The 19,959-nt window shown below is 43.2% G+C and overlaps 1 protein-coding gene across 14 annotated transcripts in view; it reads left to right on the top strand.

Annotated features, from left to right (window-relative positions):
• Nln (neurolysin) overlaps positions 1–19,959 on the top strand; it is a 99,102-nt gene that overhangs the window by 54,508 nt on the left and 24,635 nt on the right. For 13 of the 14 annotated variants that reach the window (XR_015658157.1, XM_087614569.1, NM_053970.2 and 10 more), the window contains 4 exon segments: positions 564–666; positions 1,241–1,401; positions 13,711–13,846; positions 16,192–16,558. Coding sequence is in view for 12 of the 14 variants with exons in the window: in XM_087614569.1 (XP_087470695.1) it covers positions 564–666; positions 1,241–1,401; positions 13,711–13,846; positions 16,192–16,558 (767 nt within the window). In the remaining 2 variants the exon portion in view is untranslated. 14 annotated transcript variants of the gene reach the window in all.

The following is a 19,959-nucleotide window of genomic DNA, read 5'->3' as shown; positions in this document are numbered from 1 at the left end:
AGGCTTGGTTTTTATTGCCTACCAATCTAAACGCTGCCATCCAAACACACAGAACTCTGTCTCTGGGTCTCAGTGCCTTCCAGGAGATCCTTTGCCAAAATCCCACTTTGTGTCCAGTAGATTTCACCATCCAGCGTTGCTAGAAGAATGAGATTGTCTTATATTTTTCTTGTGGTCCTCTATCATCTCCTCGGACCTCCTACCTAGAACTTTTCCAGAATTGTTAGAGAAGTGCCGGGCATAGGCTATTGGAATCAGTCATTCCTGCAGGAAGAGGGAATGGTGACCTAATTGGTAGAGAGGACATGATCCTGAAATGTTCACTTTCAGGTCCTATCTAAACGGTGTGGCTGCTGAAGAAGTGGGGAAGAGGAATTGGGGATGCAGCAGGCGTGTTCCGAGACACTGCTGAACAAAGTGTAAATGTTTGGGTGAGAGTAGGCAGAGAGATAGTAGCTGCTTTACAGAGTGCGTTTCTGGGAAAGGACTTCTGGGGTAAGACAGAATCCTGACTTCATGGATAAGACTTTTCCATTGTTTACACCCTGTCTGTCTTCCTTCAGGAAATCAAATCAATGAAGAAGAGAATGAGTGAGCTATGCATTGACTTCAACAAGAACCTCAATGAGGACGACACTTCCCTTGTATTCTCCAAGGCTGAACTTGGTAAAATTGTGTTGTTTTACTAAGTTGAATTATATCACCTCACAGGTTCCAACCTAAATTAAAATTCAAAGACTTCTTTTAAAAATTGTCTAGTATCAGGGTGGACAGGTGGTCAGTGGTTAAGAGCACTAGCTGCTCTTGCCAAGGGTTTAGGTTTTATTCCCAGCACCTATATGGCTGATCCTTCTTGGTAACAGACACTGGTGTTTAACAGCCTTCAAGCCTTGACAATTTTTCTGCCTCTCCATGTCTCCCACACTGTAAACAAGTCTCTTACTCTAGGGTATTTTATTTTATTGGCTTAATTTTGCCTCCTCTCTATTAAAATGCCATCTGTATAGGTGCCCTGAAACATTTTTGTTTGTTTGTTTGTTCAAATTATTTTCTGAGCCAGCTGGCCCATCACTGCTGCCCCATTACTGCCGCTCCGTTCCAACACAGTCCAAATAAGATCATGTAGTTGTCCTAGCACCTGAACGTCAGTTAGCAAATCGCATTCCTGAAAGCAGTGTGCCCACGATAAGGAAACCAGTAACGAGTGGGAAACTGATGGTGAGAAAACGTCTCTTTGCAGGTGCTCTTCCTGATGACTTCATTGACAGTTTAGAAAAAACAGATGAAGACAAGTACAAAGTTACCTTAAAGTATCCTCACTACTTCCCTGTCATGAAGAAATGCTGTGTCCCTGAAACTCGAAGGAAGATGGAAATGGCTTTTCATACCAGGTGCAAACAGGTACCATAAATGTCTTAACTTTGATCTTAGAAGAGAGTAAGGGAAGGACGCTCGGTTTGCCTCTGTCAGACTGGCTCAGCACTGGCTTTCCACGTGCATTGCATTGAGGAACTGCACATACCTATGACGAGTCTAGCTTTTTCTTTTCCTCGTGGTCAGTTTGCCTGCTATGGCACAAGCTAAACTGCTGAAGTAAAAATAGAACAGATACAAACAAACAAGAAGTTGTCTTCCTTTCCTGCATTTGAAGGCCAGAGTTCGTAAGGAACCATACGAGCTCCTTAACAGGTAACCACCACGGTATGTTCTGGAGATTACTCCTCCTCCTCCTCGGCCTGTGGGAGGGAATGGAGAAAGTTCAGACCACACACCTTTAAAATCCTGTCTCGGGAAACTAAAGGAAGAACAAAAGCCCATTACAAATAGCATCTGAGGACTCTAGTCATCAACCATCAACTCAAACCCATATGTGATCATATCTGCTGCAAGGAAAGCTGAGATATATAGCCTTCGGTTGACAACTGTTTGCTAGACTTAGAATTTTATTATTAAAGGAGAGGATTAAAAATTGATTCTGAATCAAATAGCCAGCTTCACATTAGTCCCGACTACCCAAGTAACTATGAACATCAGGCCCCAGTCATCTAATGTCTTAGGATCAAACACTAAGATCTCTGCCTGCCATTCAATCAACCAATTGAGTTTCTCATGATGTAGCAGCCTACAAAAAGAGAGACAGAAATTAGCCATCTCACCCCCAATCACCCCCAACCCATACCCAGTGCTAGAATAGGAACAGAATAATCACAGGAAGGAAGGAAGGCAAGGACGGAGGGGTGGAGGAAGGGAGGGGCAAAGGCAAGTGCAAGCAAGGTGTGGCAATTGATGTCCTTAATCCCAGTAGAGACAAATGGCTCCCTATGAGTTTGAGGCCAGCCTCATCTGTATAGCAAGCTCCTGACCAGCCAAGGAGACCTGGCAAGACCTTATCTCAAAACCATAAAAGGAGGAGAGAAAAGGAACATAGGAAATACATAGACATTTTCAAAAATTATTTGGCAAAAACTCCTGTACCAGTTGTATTCCATGCCCCCCCGCAACACACACACACATCTGCCTAACTCTCAGGAGATATTTCTTGCCTGTTTTCTCCCATGGTCATGTCTTGGGGGACTGCTGGTTTCTACTGGTGCCAGTTTGAAATACAAGGATTAGATCAGGAACTAAATCCAATAGTATGTCCCATATCTTTGGTAGTAAAATATCTTTAAAAACTAAGCTTCCTGCACTGTTTACTTCTAGGCAGTTAGAGTATCTATACTTAAAATACTGCTTTTGTTCATAGTTCCTACCACGTTTCATTAACTGATTCGTTTCTACATTTGTTCCTCTGTTTAAAAACTTTGCTTTGAGAATTTTGGGAACGGGTAAGCTTTTGCTAGACAAAAGAAGTAAGCAGTGTTCTCAGATTAATCTCTGCAGTTGAGTAACCAAAGGCCCTTCTACTCCGTGACATTAGCAATGCGGCAGAGCTGGCTTGTTAAGACGGAATCCACAGGAAAGCCTGCCGTCTTCCATCTCCCAGTGTCCTTCTTTCCATTTTCCATTTTAGAAGCTGGCCAGTGCTTTGAGCTCATCTCTCTCCTGTAAATTTTTCTAAAAGTAGCACTTAGTGACAAGCATTATTAATTTTCCCAAGCGATTTCTCTAGAAATAAGACTGCTACATGGCATGTCACCAAAGCTACAGCATCTGCCGCTGCAGTAAACACTCCCACATTACAGTGCGTGTGTACGCCCAGGGTGAGCTGCAGTAAACACTCCCACATTACAGTGCATCTGCACACCCACAGTGAGCTGTGCTGCAGTAAACACTCCCACATTACAGTGCGTGTGCACGCCCACAGTGAGCAGTGCTGCAGTAAGCACTCCCACATTACAGTGCATGTGCACGCCCATAGTGAGCTGCAGTAAACACTCCCACATTACAGTGCGTCTGCACACCCATGGTGAGCTGTGCTGCAGTAAACACTCCCACATTACAGTGCGTGTGTACGCCCATGGTGAGCTGCAGTAAACACTCCCACATTACAGTGCGTCTGCACACCCACAGTGAGCTGTGCTACAGTAAACACTCCCACATTACAGTGCGTGTGCACGCCCACAGTGAGCAGTGCTGCAGTAAGCACTCCCACATTACAGTGCATGTGCACGCCCACAGTGAGCTGCAGTAAACACTCCCACATTACAGTGCATGTGCACGCCCATGGTGAGCTGCAGTAAACACTCCCACATTACAGTGCGTGTGCACGCCCACAGTGAGCTGTCCTGCAGTAAACACTCCTGCACACCCACAGTGAGCATCCTGAGCTTTCCAGCCTGCAGTCTCTCTTTCCAGTCCTTTTCACTTCTGTACTTTTGCATTTTCTTTATTCCCATCAGTCTCCATATTCCATAGTACATCTTTTCCAAACCATTCAAAAGCATGATAAGTCAAGCTGTAAAGTGGGTTCGAGACTAGCCTGAGCTATAAAATGAGCCTTTGTCTCAAAAATCAAAACAAGGCAGCAGCTCTCTGCTCCCAAACCCCGTGGGAGAGAGACCTCACCGCCTGGTCAGGTGGGCACTCCTGAGGCTGCAGAGCGGAGGAGACCACCAACACTGCCCACCCCTGCCCACATTCCTGGCCCAAGAGGAAACTGTATAAGGCCTCTGGGTTCCCGTAGGGGAGGGCCCAGGAGCGGCAGGACCCCTGCGCCTGAGACACCGCCGGAACCTGAAGGAAACAGACCGGATAAACAGTTCTCTGCACCCAAATCCCGTGGGAGGGAGAGCTAAACCTACAGAGAGGCAGACACGCCTGGGAAACCAGAAGAGACTGCACTCTGTGCACATCCAGACGCTAGAGGAAAACACCAAACGGCATCTGGAACCCTGGTGCACGGAGGCTCCCGGAAAGAGCGGCGCAGATCTTCTCGGTTGTTGCCGCCGCGGAGAGGACTTAGGCAGTACCCCATGAGCATACTTGAGCCTCGGAACCTCAGGTAGGACCAACTTTTCCCCTGCAACTGACCTGCCTGGTGAACTCAAGACACAGGCCCACAGGAACAGCTGAAGACCTGTAGAGAGGAAAAACTACACGCCCGAAAGCAGAACACTCTGTCCCCATAACTGGCTGAAAGAAAACAGGAAAACAGGTCTACAGCACTCCTGACACACAGGCTTATAGGACAGTCTAGCCACTGTCAGAAATAGCAGAACAAAGTAACACTAGAGATAATCTGATGGCGGGAGGCAAGCGCAGGAACCCAAGCAACAGAAACCAAGACTACATGGCATCATCGGAGCCCAATTCTCCCACCAAAATAAACATGGAATATCCAAACACACCAGAAAAGCAAGATCTAGTTTCAAAATCATATTTGATCATGATGCTGGAGGACTTCAAGAAAGACGTGAAGAACTCCCTTAGAGAACAAGTAGAAGCCTACAGAGAGGAATTGCAAAAATGCCTGAAAGAATTCCAGGAAAACACAATCAAACAATTGAAGGAATTAAAAATGGAAATAGAAGCAATCAAGAAACAACCCTGGATATAGAAAATCAAAAGAAGAGACAAGGAGCTGTAGATAGAAGCCTCACCAACAGAATACAAGAGATAGAAGAGAGAATCTCGGGAGCAGAAGATTCCCTAGAAATCATTGACTCAACTGTCAAAGATAATGTAAAGCGGAAAAAGCTACTGGTCCAAAACATACAGGAAATCCAGTACTCAATGAGAAGATCAAACCTAAGGATAATAGGTATAGAAGAGAGTGAAGACTCCCAGCTCAAAGGACCAGTAAATATCTTCAACAAAATCATAGAAGAAAACTTCCCTAACCTAAAAAAAGAGATACCCATAGGCATACAAGAAGCCTACAGAACTCCAAATAGATTGGACCAGAAAAGAAACACCTCCCGTCACATAATAGTCAAAACACCAAACGCACAAAATAAAGAATATTACAAGCAGTAAGGGAAAAAGGTCAAGTAACATATAAAGGCAGACCTATCAGAATCACACCAGACTTTTCGCCAGAAACTATGAAGGCCAGAAGGTCCTGGACACATGTCATACAGACCCTAAGAGAACACAAGTGCCAGCCCAGGTTACTGTATCCTGCAAAACTCTCAATTAACATAGATGGAGAAACCAAGATATTCCATGACAAAACCAAATTTACACAATATCTTTCTACAAATCCAGCACTACAAAGGATAATAAAGGGTAAAGCCCAACATAAGGAGGCAAGCTATACCCTAGAAGAAGCAAGAAACTAATCATCTTGGCAACAAAACAAAGAGAAGAAAAGCACACAAACATAACCTCACATCCAAATATGAATATAACAGGAAGCAATAATCACTATTCCTTAATATCTCTCAACATAAATGGCCTCAACTCCCCAATAAAAAGACATAGATTAACAAACTGGATACGCAACGAGGACCCTGCATTCTGCTGCCTACAGGAAACACACCTCAGAGACAAAGACAGACACTACCTCAGAGTGAAAGGCTGGAAAACAACTTTCCAAGCAAATGGTCAGAAGAAGCAAGCTGGAGTAGCCATTCTAATATCAAATAAAATCAATTTTCAATTAAAAGTCATCAAAAAAGATAAGGAAGGACACTTCATATTCATCAAAGGAAAAATCCACCAAGATGAACTCTCAATCCTAAATATCTATGCCCCAAATACAAGGGCACCTACATACGTAAAAGAAACCTTACTAAAGCTCAAAACACACATTGCACCTCACACAATAATAGTGGGAGATTTCAACACCCCACTCTCATCAATGGACAGATCATGGAAACAGAAATTACACAGAGACGTAGACAGACTAAGAGAAGTCATGAGCCAAATGGACTTAACAGATATTTATAGAACATTCTATCCTAAAACAAAAGGATATACCTTCTTCTCAACTCCTCATGGTACTTTCTCCAAAATTGACCATATAGTTGGTCAAAAAACGGGCCTCAACAGGTACAGAAAGATAGAAATAATCCCATGCGTGCTATCGGACCACCACGGCTTAAAACTGGTCTTCAATAACAATAAGGGAAGAATGCCCACATATACGTGGAAATTGAACAATGCTCTACTCAATGATAACCTAGTCAAGGAAGAAATAAAGAAAGAAATTAAAAACTTTTTAGAATTTAATTCAAATGAAGGTACAACATACCCAAATTTATGGGACACAATGAAAGCTGTGCTAAGAAGAAAACTCATAGCGCTGTGTGCCTGCAGAAAGAAATGGGAAAGAGCATATGTCAGCAGCTTGACAGCACACCTAAAAGCTCTAGAGCAAAAAGAAGCAAATACACCCAGGAGGAGTAGAAGGCAGGAAATAATCAAACTCAGAGCTGAAATCAACCAAGTAGAAACAAAAAGGACCATAGAAAGAATCAACAGAACCAAAAGTTGGTTCTTTGAGAAAATCAACAAGATAGATAAACCCTTAGCCAGACTAACGAGAGGACCCAGAGAGTGTGTCCAAATTAACAAAATCAGAAATGAAAAGGAAGACATAACTACAGATTCAGAGGAAATTCAAAAAATCATCAGATCTTACTATAAAAGCCTATATTCAACAAAACTTGAAAATCTACAGGAAATGGACAATTTCCTAGACAAATATCAGGTACCGAAGTTAAATCAGGAACAGATAAACCAGTTAAACAACCCCATAACTCCTAAGAAAATAGAAGCAGTCATTAAAGGTCTCCCAACCAAAAAGAGCCCAGGTCCAGATGGGTTTAGTGCAGAATTCTATCAAACCTTCATAGAAGACCTCATACTAATATTATCCAAACTATTCCACAAAATTGAAACAGATGGATCACTCCCGAATTCCTTCTATGAAGCCACAATTACTCTTATACCTAAACCACACAAAGACCCAACAAAGAAAGAGAACTTCAGACCAATTTCCCTTATGAATATCGACGCAAAAATACTCAATAAAATTCTGGCAAACCGAATCCAAGAGCACATCAAAACAATCATCCACCATGATCAAGTAGGCTTCATCCCAGGCATGCAGGGATGGTTTAATATAGGGAAAACCATCAACGTGATCCATTATATAAACAAACTGAAAGAACAAAACCACAGGATCATTTCATTAGATGCTGAGAAAGCATTTGACAAAATTCAACACCCCTTCATGATAAAAGTCCTGGAAAGAATAGGAATTCAAGGCCCATACCTAAACATAGTAAAAGCCATATACAGCAAACCAGTTGCTAACATTAAACTAAATGGAGAAAAACTTGAAGCAATCCCACTAAAATCAGGGACTAGACAAGGCTGCCCACTCTCTCCCTACTTATTCAATATAGTTCTTGAAGTTCTAGCCAGAGCAATCAGACAACAAAAGGAGGTCAAGGGGATACAGATCGGAAAAGAAGAAGTCAAAATATCACTATTTGCAGATGATATGATAGTTTATTTAAGTGATCCCAAAAGTTCCACCAGAGAACTACTAAAGCTGATAAACAACTTCAGCAAAGTGGCTGGGTATAAAATTAACTCAAATAAATCAGTAGCCTTCCTCTACACAAAAGAGAAACAAGCCAAGAAAGAAATTAGGGAAACGACACCCTTCATAATAGACCCAAATAATATAAAGTACCTCGGTGTGACTTTAACCAAGCAAGTAAAAGATCTGTACAATAAGAACTTCAAGACACTGAAGAAAGAAACTGAAGAAGACCTCAGAAGATGGAAAGATCTCCCATGCTCATGGATTGGCAGGATTAATATAGTAAAAATGGCCATTTTACCAAAAGCGATCTACAGATTCAATGCAATCCCCATCAAAATACCAATCCAATTCTTCAAAGAGTTAGACATAACAATTTGCAAATTCATCTGGAATAACAAAAAACCCAGGATAGCTAAAACTATCCTCAACAATAAAAGGACTTCAGGGGGAATCACTATCCCTGAACTCAGGCAGTATTACAGAGCAATAGTGATAAAAACTGCATGGTATTGGTACAGAGACAGGCAGATAGACCAATGGAATAGAATTGAAGACCCAGAAATGAACCCACACACCTATGGTCACTTGATTTTTGACAAAGGAGCCAAAACCATCAAATGGAAAAAAGATAGCATTTTCAGCAAATGGTGCTGGTTCAACTGGAGGTCAACATGTAGAAGAATGCAGATTGATCAATCCTTATCACCCTGTACAAAGCTTAAGTCCAAGTGGATCAAGGACCTCCACATCAAACCTGATACACTCAAACTAATAGAAGAAAAACTAGGGAAGCATCTGGAACACATGGGCACTGGAAAAAATTTCCTGAACAAAACACCAATGGCTTATGCTCTAAGATCAAGAATCGACAAATGGGATCTCATAAAACTGCAAAGCTTCTGTAAGGCAAAGGACACTGTGGTTAGGACAAATCGGCAACCAACAGATTGGGAAAAGATCTTTACCAATCCTACAACAGATAGAGGCCTTATATCCAAAATATACAAAGAACTCAAGAAGTTAGACCGCAGGGAGACAAATAACCCTATTAAAAAATGGGGTTCAGAGCTAAACAAAGAATTCACAGCTGAGGAATGCCGAATGGCTGAGAAACACCTAAAGAAATGTTCAACATCTTTAGTCATAAGGGAAATGCAAATCAAAACAACCCTGAGATTTCTCCTCACACCAGTGAGAATGGCTAAGATCAAAAACTCAGGTGACAGCAGATGCTGGCGAGGATGTGGAGAAAGAGGAACACTCCTCCATTGTTGGTGGGATTGCAGACTGGTAAAACCATTCTGGAAATCAGTCTGGAGGTTCCTCAGAAAATTGGACATTGAACTGCCTGAGGATCCAGCTATACCTCTCTTGGGCATATACCCAAAAGATGCCCCAACATATAAAAAAGACACGTGCTCCACTATGTTCATCGCAGCCTTATTTATAATAGCCAGAAGCTGGAAAGAACCCAGATGCCCTTCAACAGAGGAATGGATACAGAAAATGTGGTACATCTACACAATGGAATATTACTCAGCTATCAAAAACAACGGCTTTATGAAATTCGTAGGCAAATGGTTGGAACTGGAAAATATCATCCTGAGTGAGCTAACCCAAACACAGAAAGACATACATGGTATGCACTCATTGATAAGTGGCTATTAGCCCAAATGCTTGAATTACCCTAGATCCCTAGAACAAACGAAACTCAAGACGGATGATCAAAATGTGAATGCTTCACTCCTTCTTTAAAAGGGGAACAAGAATACCCTTGGGAGGGAATAGAGAGGCAAAGATTAAAACAGAGACTGAAGGAACACCCATTCAGAGCCTGCCCCACAGGTGGCCCATACATATACAGCCACCCAATTAGACAAGATGGATGAAGCAAAGAAGTGCAGACCAACAGGAGCCGGATGTAGATTGCTCCTGAGAGACACAGCCAGAATACAGCAAATACAGAGGCGAATACCAGCAGCAAACCACTGAACTGAGAATAGGTCCCCCGTTGAAGGAATCAGAGAAAGAACTGGAAGAGCTTGAAGGGGCTCGAGATCCCATATGAACAACAATGTCAAGCAACCAGAGCTTCCAGGGACTAAGCCACTACCTAAAGACTATACATGGACTGACCCTGGACTCTGACCTCATAGGTAGCAATGAATATCCTAGTAAGAGCACCAGTGGAAGGGGAAGCCCTGGGTCCTGCCAAGACTGAACCCCCAGTGAACTAGACTGTTGGGGGGAGGGAGGTAATGGGAGGAGGGTTGGGAGGGGAACACCCATAGGGAAGGGGAGGGGGGAGGGGGATGTTTGCCCAGAAACCAAAGAATTATTATTAAGTATTAAATAAATTTAAAAAAAATCAAAACAAGTCAGTCTTGGTAGCTCAAATCTACAAACCAAGTATTCAGGAGGCTGAGCCAGGTATGAATTTAAGGCTAGCCTAGGCTACAGAGTGAGGCCCTGTCATAAGCATCACTGCCCCTCTCCCAACCACACACACAAGAAAGAAAATATGGGGTTGAAGTGGTGGATAGTGCTGGCTGGATAAAGAAAATCGTCATGCAAACCTGACAACCCTACAAAAGCCAGCTGCAGAGCCACATGTAATCCCAGCAGTCTTACTTTAAGATGGGAGGCTGAGGCATGAGAATCACCTGGAATTGGAGTTCATGGGCCAGCTAGCCTGGGGTATGCAGTGCAGCAGAAGAAATGAGAGACCCTGTCTCAACAAAGCAGAAGGCAGAAACCAAACTCAGAATTCCTCAGATTTCCACACACATGCTGCAATATGCACGCGTCGCCTCCCCCTACACACACACACACCACACACACACACACACGCACATACACACCACATACACACCACACACACACATACACACACACACCACACACACACATTCTCACACACATACACACACACACACCACACGCACATTCACACACATATACACACACATTCACACACACCACACACACATACCACACACACACCACACACATTCACACACACACATACACAAACACATACACACACATTCTCACACACACATACACAAACCCATACACACACATACACATATCACACACACACATACACACACACCACACACACACACACACATATACACACACATTCACACACACCACACACACACATACCACACACACCACACACATTCACACACACACAACACACACAACACACACACACATTCACACACATATACACACACATTCACACACACAACACACACACACATACCACACACACACCACACACACACACACACACAACACGCACACACACACACACAACACGCACACACACAGTAAAATATTTACTGGTATAGATAAGAAAAGAAATCGATCCCTAAATAGTTTGCTGACTTGATTGTTGGGATTAATGATCTTTCCTTTGACATTATAAGATTACTTTTCCAATGCTGAAGAGATGCCTCAGTAGTTAAGAACACTTACAGCTCAGGCTGAGGACCCAGATTTGGTGCCTTGCAGCCATCTGTAAATCTAGTACCAGGGGATTTGATGACGCATTTGGACCCCTCAAGCACCAGGTACATGTGTCATACATATATATGTGCAGGCAAAACAGGCATACACAAAAATAAAACAATTTTTTAAAAATTAAAAATTAAAAACAAAAAAGGTAACCTTTTCTCTTTTTTTGGTGGCACATAAGTATAATCCCCAGACCCAGGAGGCCAGAGGGGGATTTCTATGAGTCTGAAGCTATTACTTGGTGTACAGAGTGAGTTCAGGCCTGCTGGGCTACAGAGTAACTTGTCTCAAACAGAAGCAAACACAAGTGTGTGTGTGTGTGTGTCTCTGTGTGTCTCTGTGTCTCTGTGTGTATGTGTCAGTGTGTGTGTCTCTGTGTGTATGTGTGTGTGTTTATGTGTGTGTTAGTGTATGTGAGTATGTATGTGTGTGTGTGTTTATGTATATGTGTCTGTGTGTCTTTGTGTGTGTCTATGTGTGTCTTTGTGTGTGTGTCAGTATATGTGAGTAGTATGTATGTGTGTGTGTTTATGTATGTGTGTCTGTGTGTCTTTATGTGTGTGTCAGTGTGTTATGTATGTGTGTCTGCGTGTGTGTGTCTGCATGTATGTGTGTGTGTGTGTGTTTGTGTGTGTGTGTGTTTGTGTTGGTCCTAAGTATATAGGTTCTGAATAGAAAATATGTTGAGGAAAAGCCTAAAACCCCATTTCGAGTGTCAAATGCCATGGTCTGTCCATCTGTTTATATTATTTAAACAAAGCACTGTGGGCTGGGTGACCTATAAATAGTAGGGATTTATTTTTCATGGTTTGGAGGCAGGAAACCCTTGGTGTGCTGTGTGCTCACAAGAAGAAAGATAATCTCTTTTAATCATGGGGGGACAGGGCAAAATGTACCTAAGATGGTTTCTTCTCGCTCTCTAGTAAGCCACTGATCAGTCCGTGAGGACAGTGCTAAAAGGTCCCATCTCTTAGGGTCACCGCAATAGAAATTAATTTTCAACATGTCTTAGGGGAACTTTTAGACAATAGCATGTGGAATTAAGTATAGTAATTCATTAATGTGCATTCTTCTGGAACCAACACCCATTCACAGAACTTTCTATGCTCACTAAGTGAATCTGCATTCATACACCCCAATCCCCCGTTCCACTTCCCGTGTCTGTAAACCTAATGGCTGCAGGAGACTCACATGTGTCCTGTGACTCACGTCCAATCTAAGCATAGGGTCATAAAAGCTTACCACGTTGGAACATGTCAGAATGCCCTCCTATGTAAGGGTGAGTTGTATGCTGCTGTATGGACGTACCACATTTTCTTGATCTAGTCAGTCTTCTGTTACTGGGCATTTGAGCTGTTTCCATGAATTTACTATTGAATTATGATGCTTTGAACATAGATACCTATGTTGTGTCTGTCCATATTTTCTCTAAAGTAGGATTGGGATTATATGGTAATTCTGTGGGTTTGTAGTTTTTTTTGTTATGGTTTCTGTTGTTGAGGGCGCTTTGGTTTGGGAGTTTTGGGGGTTTTGTTTCTTTTGTCCAGACTGGCTCTCATACAGCCCTCGCTTGCTTTAAACTCATTATGTAGCCAGTGATCGTGAATTCCTGAGCCTCCTGCCCCACCTCCCAAGTTCTGAGACAAGATGTGCTACCGTGTCTGGTTTATGTGGAGCTGGTGATCAAACCCCAGGCTTCATGGATTTTACATGAACACTCCACACACTGAGCCTCATTCCCAACCCATCTGTGTGAACAACTGAACCATTTCACATGCACATCAGCAGTGCACAGGGAACCAGTTTCTCTACATCCTTATCAACACACTCTTTCCTAGGTGTGGATATAGAACAGCAAATCAAATTTGTGTGAGGTTAAAATGAATTTTATGCTGTGTATTATTTGCCACAGACACCTCAGAAAGTTGTAACGATGAGTATTTGGTACTTACATAGTTGAAAATAAGTTAGAAATCATGGTAGTTTATAAGCCAGGCTTTCCTCTGAGTTTATAGTATCTCACGGTTTGTGAGGAACTTACAGCTATCTCAGAAGCTGAAGTGTTATCGATTATTTCAGGAATAACACACATTTCCGACTTTGCTTAGGCCGAAATGGAAGCAGTAGTTCAGATGGCCTAGACCTGTTGACAGTGTGAGAGCCTCACTGACGCCGTGGCTATTCCCATGCTCTGAGTCCAGTTGCTCACTTTCTTCTGTTTTTGTTGTTCTTGTTACTAGGAAAACACCGCAATTCTGCAACAGCTCCTCCCGCTGCGAGCTCAAGTGGCCAAGCTGCTGGGCTATAACACCCATGCTGACTTTGTCCTTGAACTGAACACTGCGAAGAGCACCAGCCGCGTGGCCGCCTTTCTAGGTCAGTCCTTGATTTAGGGTCAGTTCTGTGGCTTCTGTTTCCTTTGCCCCACATCACTTTACTGCATAATATCTCCTTAACAGCCACCTCAGCTGGGCACCGAGGCTGCCTTCTCGAGAACATGCTGGTTTCAGGAGAACAGTAACAATCAGCTACTCACCTTAGATGATCTCAGTTCTTGGGGCTGCTGTTGTTGGGACATTGAGTCTGTTTTTTACGTGTAGCCAAGCAGACCTTGGCTCATTGCCTTTATTTACTGCCACTGTGTATTTGATGCTGTGCGCTCTGCTTACTGATAGACTGGTGTGAAATAACTGAAGATGTGCACAGAGTGAAAACAGAGTATACATAAAAACCAGCACTTTACCCACCAAGCCCCTGACGTGACAGGGTAATACAGTGCATTGAAAGTGTTTGCTACTCACTGCTGGTACAGTTATTTTAAGTCCTTTTTTTTAAATTAAAAAACAAAACAAACATAGGATTTCCTGGGCCTGGTGGTACATACCTTTAATCCCAGCATGCAGAAAGAGCTCTGTCAGTCCAGGGCCAGCCTAATCTACTTTGCGAGTGCCAGGCCAGCCATGGCCACCTAGTGTGACTCTGTCTCAAGGAGAAAACAGTAACAACTAAAGTTTCTGGTTCAGGGAAATAACAGTGAATAAAGTGCCTGCTGCAGGAACAATGAAGACTAAATCCCCATAGCCTGTGTAAAAGCCAGGCTGGCATGCTCCACCTGCAATCTCTGAACTGAGAGCCAGGGGCAGGGCATCCTTAGAGCCACCAGGCTAGCTAGGCTACACAGTTACCAAGCAAAGGTTCAAGACCCTGCTTCAATAAACAAGGTGTAAAGTGATTGAGGAAGATACCACATGTTAACACACATGAGCAAGTGCACCAACCCATGCATATGAGCACAATGCCCACAGAGTATACACAGACATGTGCCTCTACCTCCCAAGAACTGGGATTAAAGGCATATCCTAAATCTAAAATGGTATTAAAATTACTCTATTCTTCGCCAACAACATGTCAAAGTATTTAGCTTTAATCGTCTTACTAATGGAATCAAGTTGGAACTGATTAATAGTGGGTTAAAAGTGGGCATGATGGTACACATCTGTAACCCAGGCAGTCAGGAGGCTTAGACAGGAGGATGACATAAATCTGAGGCCAACCTGAGTCATGTAGCAAGTACCAGAGAGCCACAGTGTGAGACCTGTCACAATAAACCAAACAGGAAACTGACTAAAAGTAGGTTAAGAAGTCAGCTTTTAGTCTAAAATTTACTCCACTATTTTTCTTAATAGTCATGTCGTGGTTTATATATATATATGGTGGAATCATGATATATATATAATATAAATGGGTGTCCCATCAATGACATCCTATAATTCATTTGTGCATTTATGAGACATTTGGAATAACTACCTTGTATTAGGAATAGAAGGTGGTGTACAAAATGCTAGAAGCACAGAAACGGCAAGACCAAGTCCTTTCCTCGGTGGAGAGAGCAGAGCTGTGCACAGGTGGCTGATGTAAGATTAGGTTGTTGTCCAGGAGGGCAGCTCAGCTCGGGGACCTGGCAGGTTTGCTAAGAATGTTTTCTGCATGGTGACTGCCTATGCTGAGATGTCTCCCTAGCAACTGCCCCACTATCTTAACCCTGGAAGGTAGCTGCCCCTCTGGCTGGCCTTGTGCTGCCTGTCTTCACATAGTTACCAGATTGTGAAAAGAAGTGCAAAAGAGCGTCCTCATGCAATCAGCCTTCTTAAGAGCAAGTAATCAGAATTTGACTATAGTTTATACATTTGATTGTTGATTTCTCTTAAATCTAAAGCTAAAATCTAGAAGTGCTCTCTCCAGATCCTCCTCCTTCAGAATGGAGCTGTGGACAGCAGGCCAACCCCATGATCAAACATACAAAGCAGCTTCTAAATGATGTTGCCTGCAGGTCACGGAGTTATTGTTTTAGCAACATAGCCTTGCTGAGAAATACACAGTCAGTCAGTCAGACAGACAGACAGACACATGTACACATGCATGCACATGCTGAATCTCACCGTTACTTTGTTCTGAATTATAATATTCCTAGGTCAGAGCTCTTGAGGTACGCTTCCCTGTTGTTGCTACTGGGAGGAACTCATGGATGGGTTTTGGTGGTGTGAAGGACTAGGGGAAAGAAAGAGTTATCAACTAAGTCACTCTGAAGAGAAAGCTCTGCCCCCTCCAGCTCTTTTCCTCCTTGTGCTGTTTCCTCTGACTGATCATGTGCAGAACTGGCAGTACTTATGAATACACTTGCTCCAAAGGACGCACCACTAACTCAGCCATTTCCCTCACAGATGATTTAAGCCAGAAATTGAAACCCTTGGGTGAGGCAGAACGGGAGTTTATTTTGAGCCTGAAGAAGAAGGAATGTGAAGAGCGAGGTTTTGAATACGACGGGAAGATCAATGCATGGGACCTCCATTACTACATGACACAGACAGAGGAGCTCAAGTACTCGGTGGACCAGGAGTCCCTTAAGGAGTACTTCCCCATTGAGGTGGTCACGGAAGGCTTGCTAAGCATCTACCAGGAGCTGCTGGGACTTTCATTTGAACAAGTGCCCGATGCTCATGTTTGGAATAAGAGCGTTTCACTTTACACTGTGAAGGATAAAGCTACAGGAGAGGTCCTGGGGCAGTTCTACCTGGACCTCTATCCAAGGTACTGGATTGGCTGGTAAAAGCAACCTGGCTCTGCCCTCAAATACTGCCTACATGTACAGGGGTTAAAAGGAAGGCTCTTGCCAAGCTGTGGTAGCAGATACCTTTAATCTCAGCACTCAGGAGCAGAGGCAGGTGGATCTCTGTGAGTTTAAGGCCAGCTTGGTCTCCAGAGCTATACAGAAAAACCAACAACAAAAAAAAGTAGTCTCTGAAGCCTCACTAGACAAATTATGCAGTTTTGCTCTGCTGTCTCCTTACAGGTCCTGAAAGATGGGGAAGGCTTGGAGCACTGATTTTGTGGATTATTGTAATTGTTTAGAAAACTGCACAGCACATAGCTGAGTTCTTAAAAACAAAACAAAAGAGAAATTTGTAAGTGCATGATGTATGTGTGTGTACGTGTCCAGGCCAGACAGGACATCTGAACAGCCTCTCGCCCATATAGTGCGTCTAGAATAAGCATAGCTACACCACCATCTACTGCATCTACTTAATTTAAAATTGACCCAAATATTTATTGCCTAGATAATTTGTCTGCCATTCAGTCGTCTACACTTTGTGACTGTTTTCTCATCTGTCTTTCTGGGGACCATTACAATAGAGTAGAAATAGCAAAATGTTTGCTGTTCCTCTAATGAGTCCAAATGTTCAACTGACATAACCTCCCTGAGATGTTCATTCTCCTGAGCCCTTTATAGGAATATTTATGTACTGAGGACTGCATGTGCACATTTCCCAAACATTTAGTCGGGGATAAAATTTCAAATATTATTGTTTAAAGTATGTAACTATCAATTCCAAATGTTCCATCAGAAACAAAAGATTTGGATCTTTTCCGCCTTAGGCTACTTTCTAAAACAAACCCATCCGTTTGCAATTACTAACCCATTATAGATAGACCAAAAAGAGTTATGGCACCCCCTCCCTCAGCAAAGGGCCGGTGAGGGATCCCTGGCTCTGGATGCTCAGAGGAGGCTGAATTGTGATCCATTTGGTGGCACAGGTGTCCTTCAGCACCTAAGCTATCCCAGAGCTTTTTGGAAAAGTGCCAGGAGGGCCAGTGACAGCTCATGGGTAAAGGTGCTTGCCACCATGGCTTACAACATGAGTTTGAGTCCCAGAAGCCATAGTGAAAGATTACTGGCTCTGACCCCCCCCCCCACACACACACACACACACACTGTAGCATGCACATACCCATGTACATATATACACACATGCACACATACACTAGTGTCAGGTACAGTTTTATGTGAGTACTTAAGAGGATAATCCTTTGGGCCAGCAAGATGGATTAGAAGATAAAATCCCATAATCCCACAAGGTGGCAGGAGAGGACTAACTCCTGAGAGTCATACTCTAGCCTCCACAGAGGAGCTATCCACATGAGTGTACACACACACACACACACACACACACACACACGTGTGTGTGTGTGTGCATACGCTCATGCACACTTATATACACGCAAACACACAATTTAACCCAGGAAATCTTTGCTGTCTGCTAACATACTTCCAAGGGACAGAATTCTCCCATCCACTGTGTCTCTGCCAATATACTTATTTTGTGTATTAGAGATCTGATCGTTGCTACCAGAAATTCTATGGAAAATGCAGGGTAAACTGTTGTGAGGATAATGACCTAACTTATACTTGTTTCTGTCAGTCTTTACATAAAGATGAAATACAGGTTAACAGTTTTATTTGTCTGACTCCAGAGCAGTATTCAGAGTAGATCCTTTAAAGACTTGTGGTTTTCTTTTTAAAACACATTTTATTTTTAATTCATCAAATACTGAGATGCTTAAACAAACAAAATCCTATGATTCTTATATGAAACTGCAAGGTAAGAACTTTTAGTCTATCACTTTATAAGCACAACATGAAAAGACAACCTCAGGATCAAGATCATTTTCAAAGTAACTAAATTGAGTACTTGTTTGTTTTATTTTGTTTGGGGCTGCTCTTGTTTTAAACAGGATCTCTCTGTATATCCCTGACTATCATGAAGCTCACTGTCTAGTTCAGGCTGGCCTTGAACTCACAGAGATCCTCCTGCCTCTGCTTCCTGAGTGCTGAGATTAAAGATGTGAATTACCATACGAGGGCTGGAGAAATCATCGGGAGTTACCCAGTTGGTGGCTCACAGCCATCTGTAACTTTAGTCCCGGGGATCCTTTTCTGGCTGTGTGGGCACTGTCTACATGCATGCCATGTGGTGCCCAGGCTACATCTTTCCTGGAGGATCAGAGCTCAGTGCGCAGCACCCACATCAGACCACTCATGGCCACGTGTGATTCCAGGTCCTGGAGATCCGACCCCTGGCCTACACAGGCGCTTGTACATGTGACGGAAACATACCCATAAATAATAAAGTAATTTTAAGATAAATTATAAGTAAAAAGCAAAAAAGAGTAAAGCCTCTCTTAGGATTTAAAATTTAGCAGAAAGTCTTTAACTGAAAAAATGGAAACGTACAAAATCTCCTAAGATTTTAGCAGGAATGTTTAGGTATTGCCTCCACTGTGCGCCGCGCTCACACGTATGTTTAGGTGTTGCCTCCACTGTGCACCGCGCTCACACGAATGTTTAGGTATTGCCTCCACTGTGCACCACGCTCATTTTATCCTCTCACCGAGTGCGTGCAGCACCTTACAGTAGTATCCCAAAGAATATATAAAGTAGCAGGAAAGCAGGCTGCTGTTTTCTCTTTACCTGTTTGTACATTTCCAGTTCACTCTGAGATCTTCCAAGAATACCCATGGGCTCAATGCCCCGAGGGTTGGAATTACAGACATGGGCCACCATGCTCTGATGATGATGTTTGTCTTGTCATTTCCAACTCTGCCAAAAACTATCAGCGGACTGCACACAGCACCCAAACCTCTCTGCATCTTAATCTTATTTCAGCTGTGCTCAGAGCCCAGGCATCCGTCCGTAGCACGTGAATATGGCTCCCTGTTGGCTTTGCATCTTTGTATTTCTCACAGGTGGATTGAAAGCCAGACATTAGAGTGACTACCATGGTTAACCTCATGTCTAACACTGGCCCCACATTCACTTCTTTAGGGGTATTGGTTCATTTAGTAGTTAGGTAGGTTCCAGAGCCACCACCGCCTCTGCGGGCCGCAGATTTGCCCTTGTTCTAGATTGTTCTAGATTGTGTCTAGAATTGATTTGCCAAAGTTTCTCATAAGTCTCTTCCACTTCTCACTACTCAGAGCAGGCCCTCTTCATCCAAGCCCTCTACCTGAAGTGGGCTGCGTGGTTTGTTCCCTGCTGCGTCCTAGTCCGGCTGGGGTGGAAGTCTCCAGTGCAGGGACCCAGCATCAGTCTCTGCTCTGTTGTCTCTGGATTTATTCGTCTTTTCCTGAGACAGGGTGTTGTTCACCCCAGA

The sequence above is a fragment of the Rattus norvegicus genome, chromosome 2 (genome assembly GCF_021556685.1).
Source record: "Rattus norvegicus strain SHRSP/BbbUtx chromosome 2, alternate assembly SHRSP_T2T, whole genome shotgun sequence".
NCBI lineage: Eukaryota > Metazoa > Chordata > Mammalia > Rodentia > Muridae > Rattus > Rattus norvegicus.
This window is presented reverse-complemented; position numbering and strand designations above follow the sequence as displayed.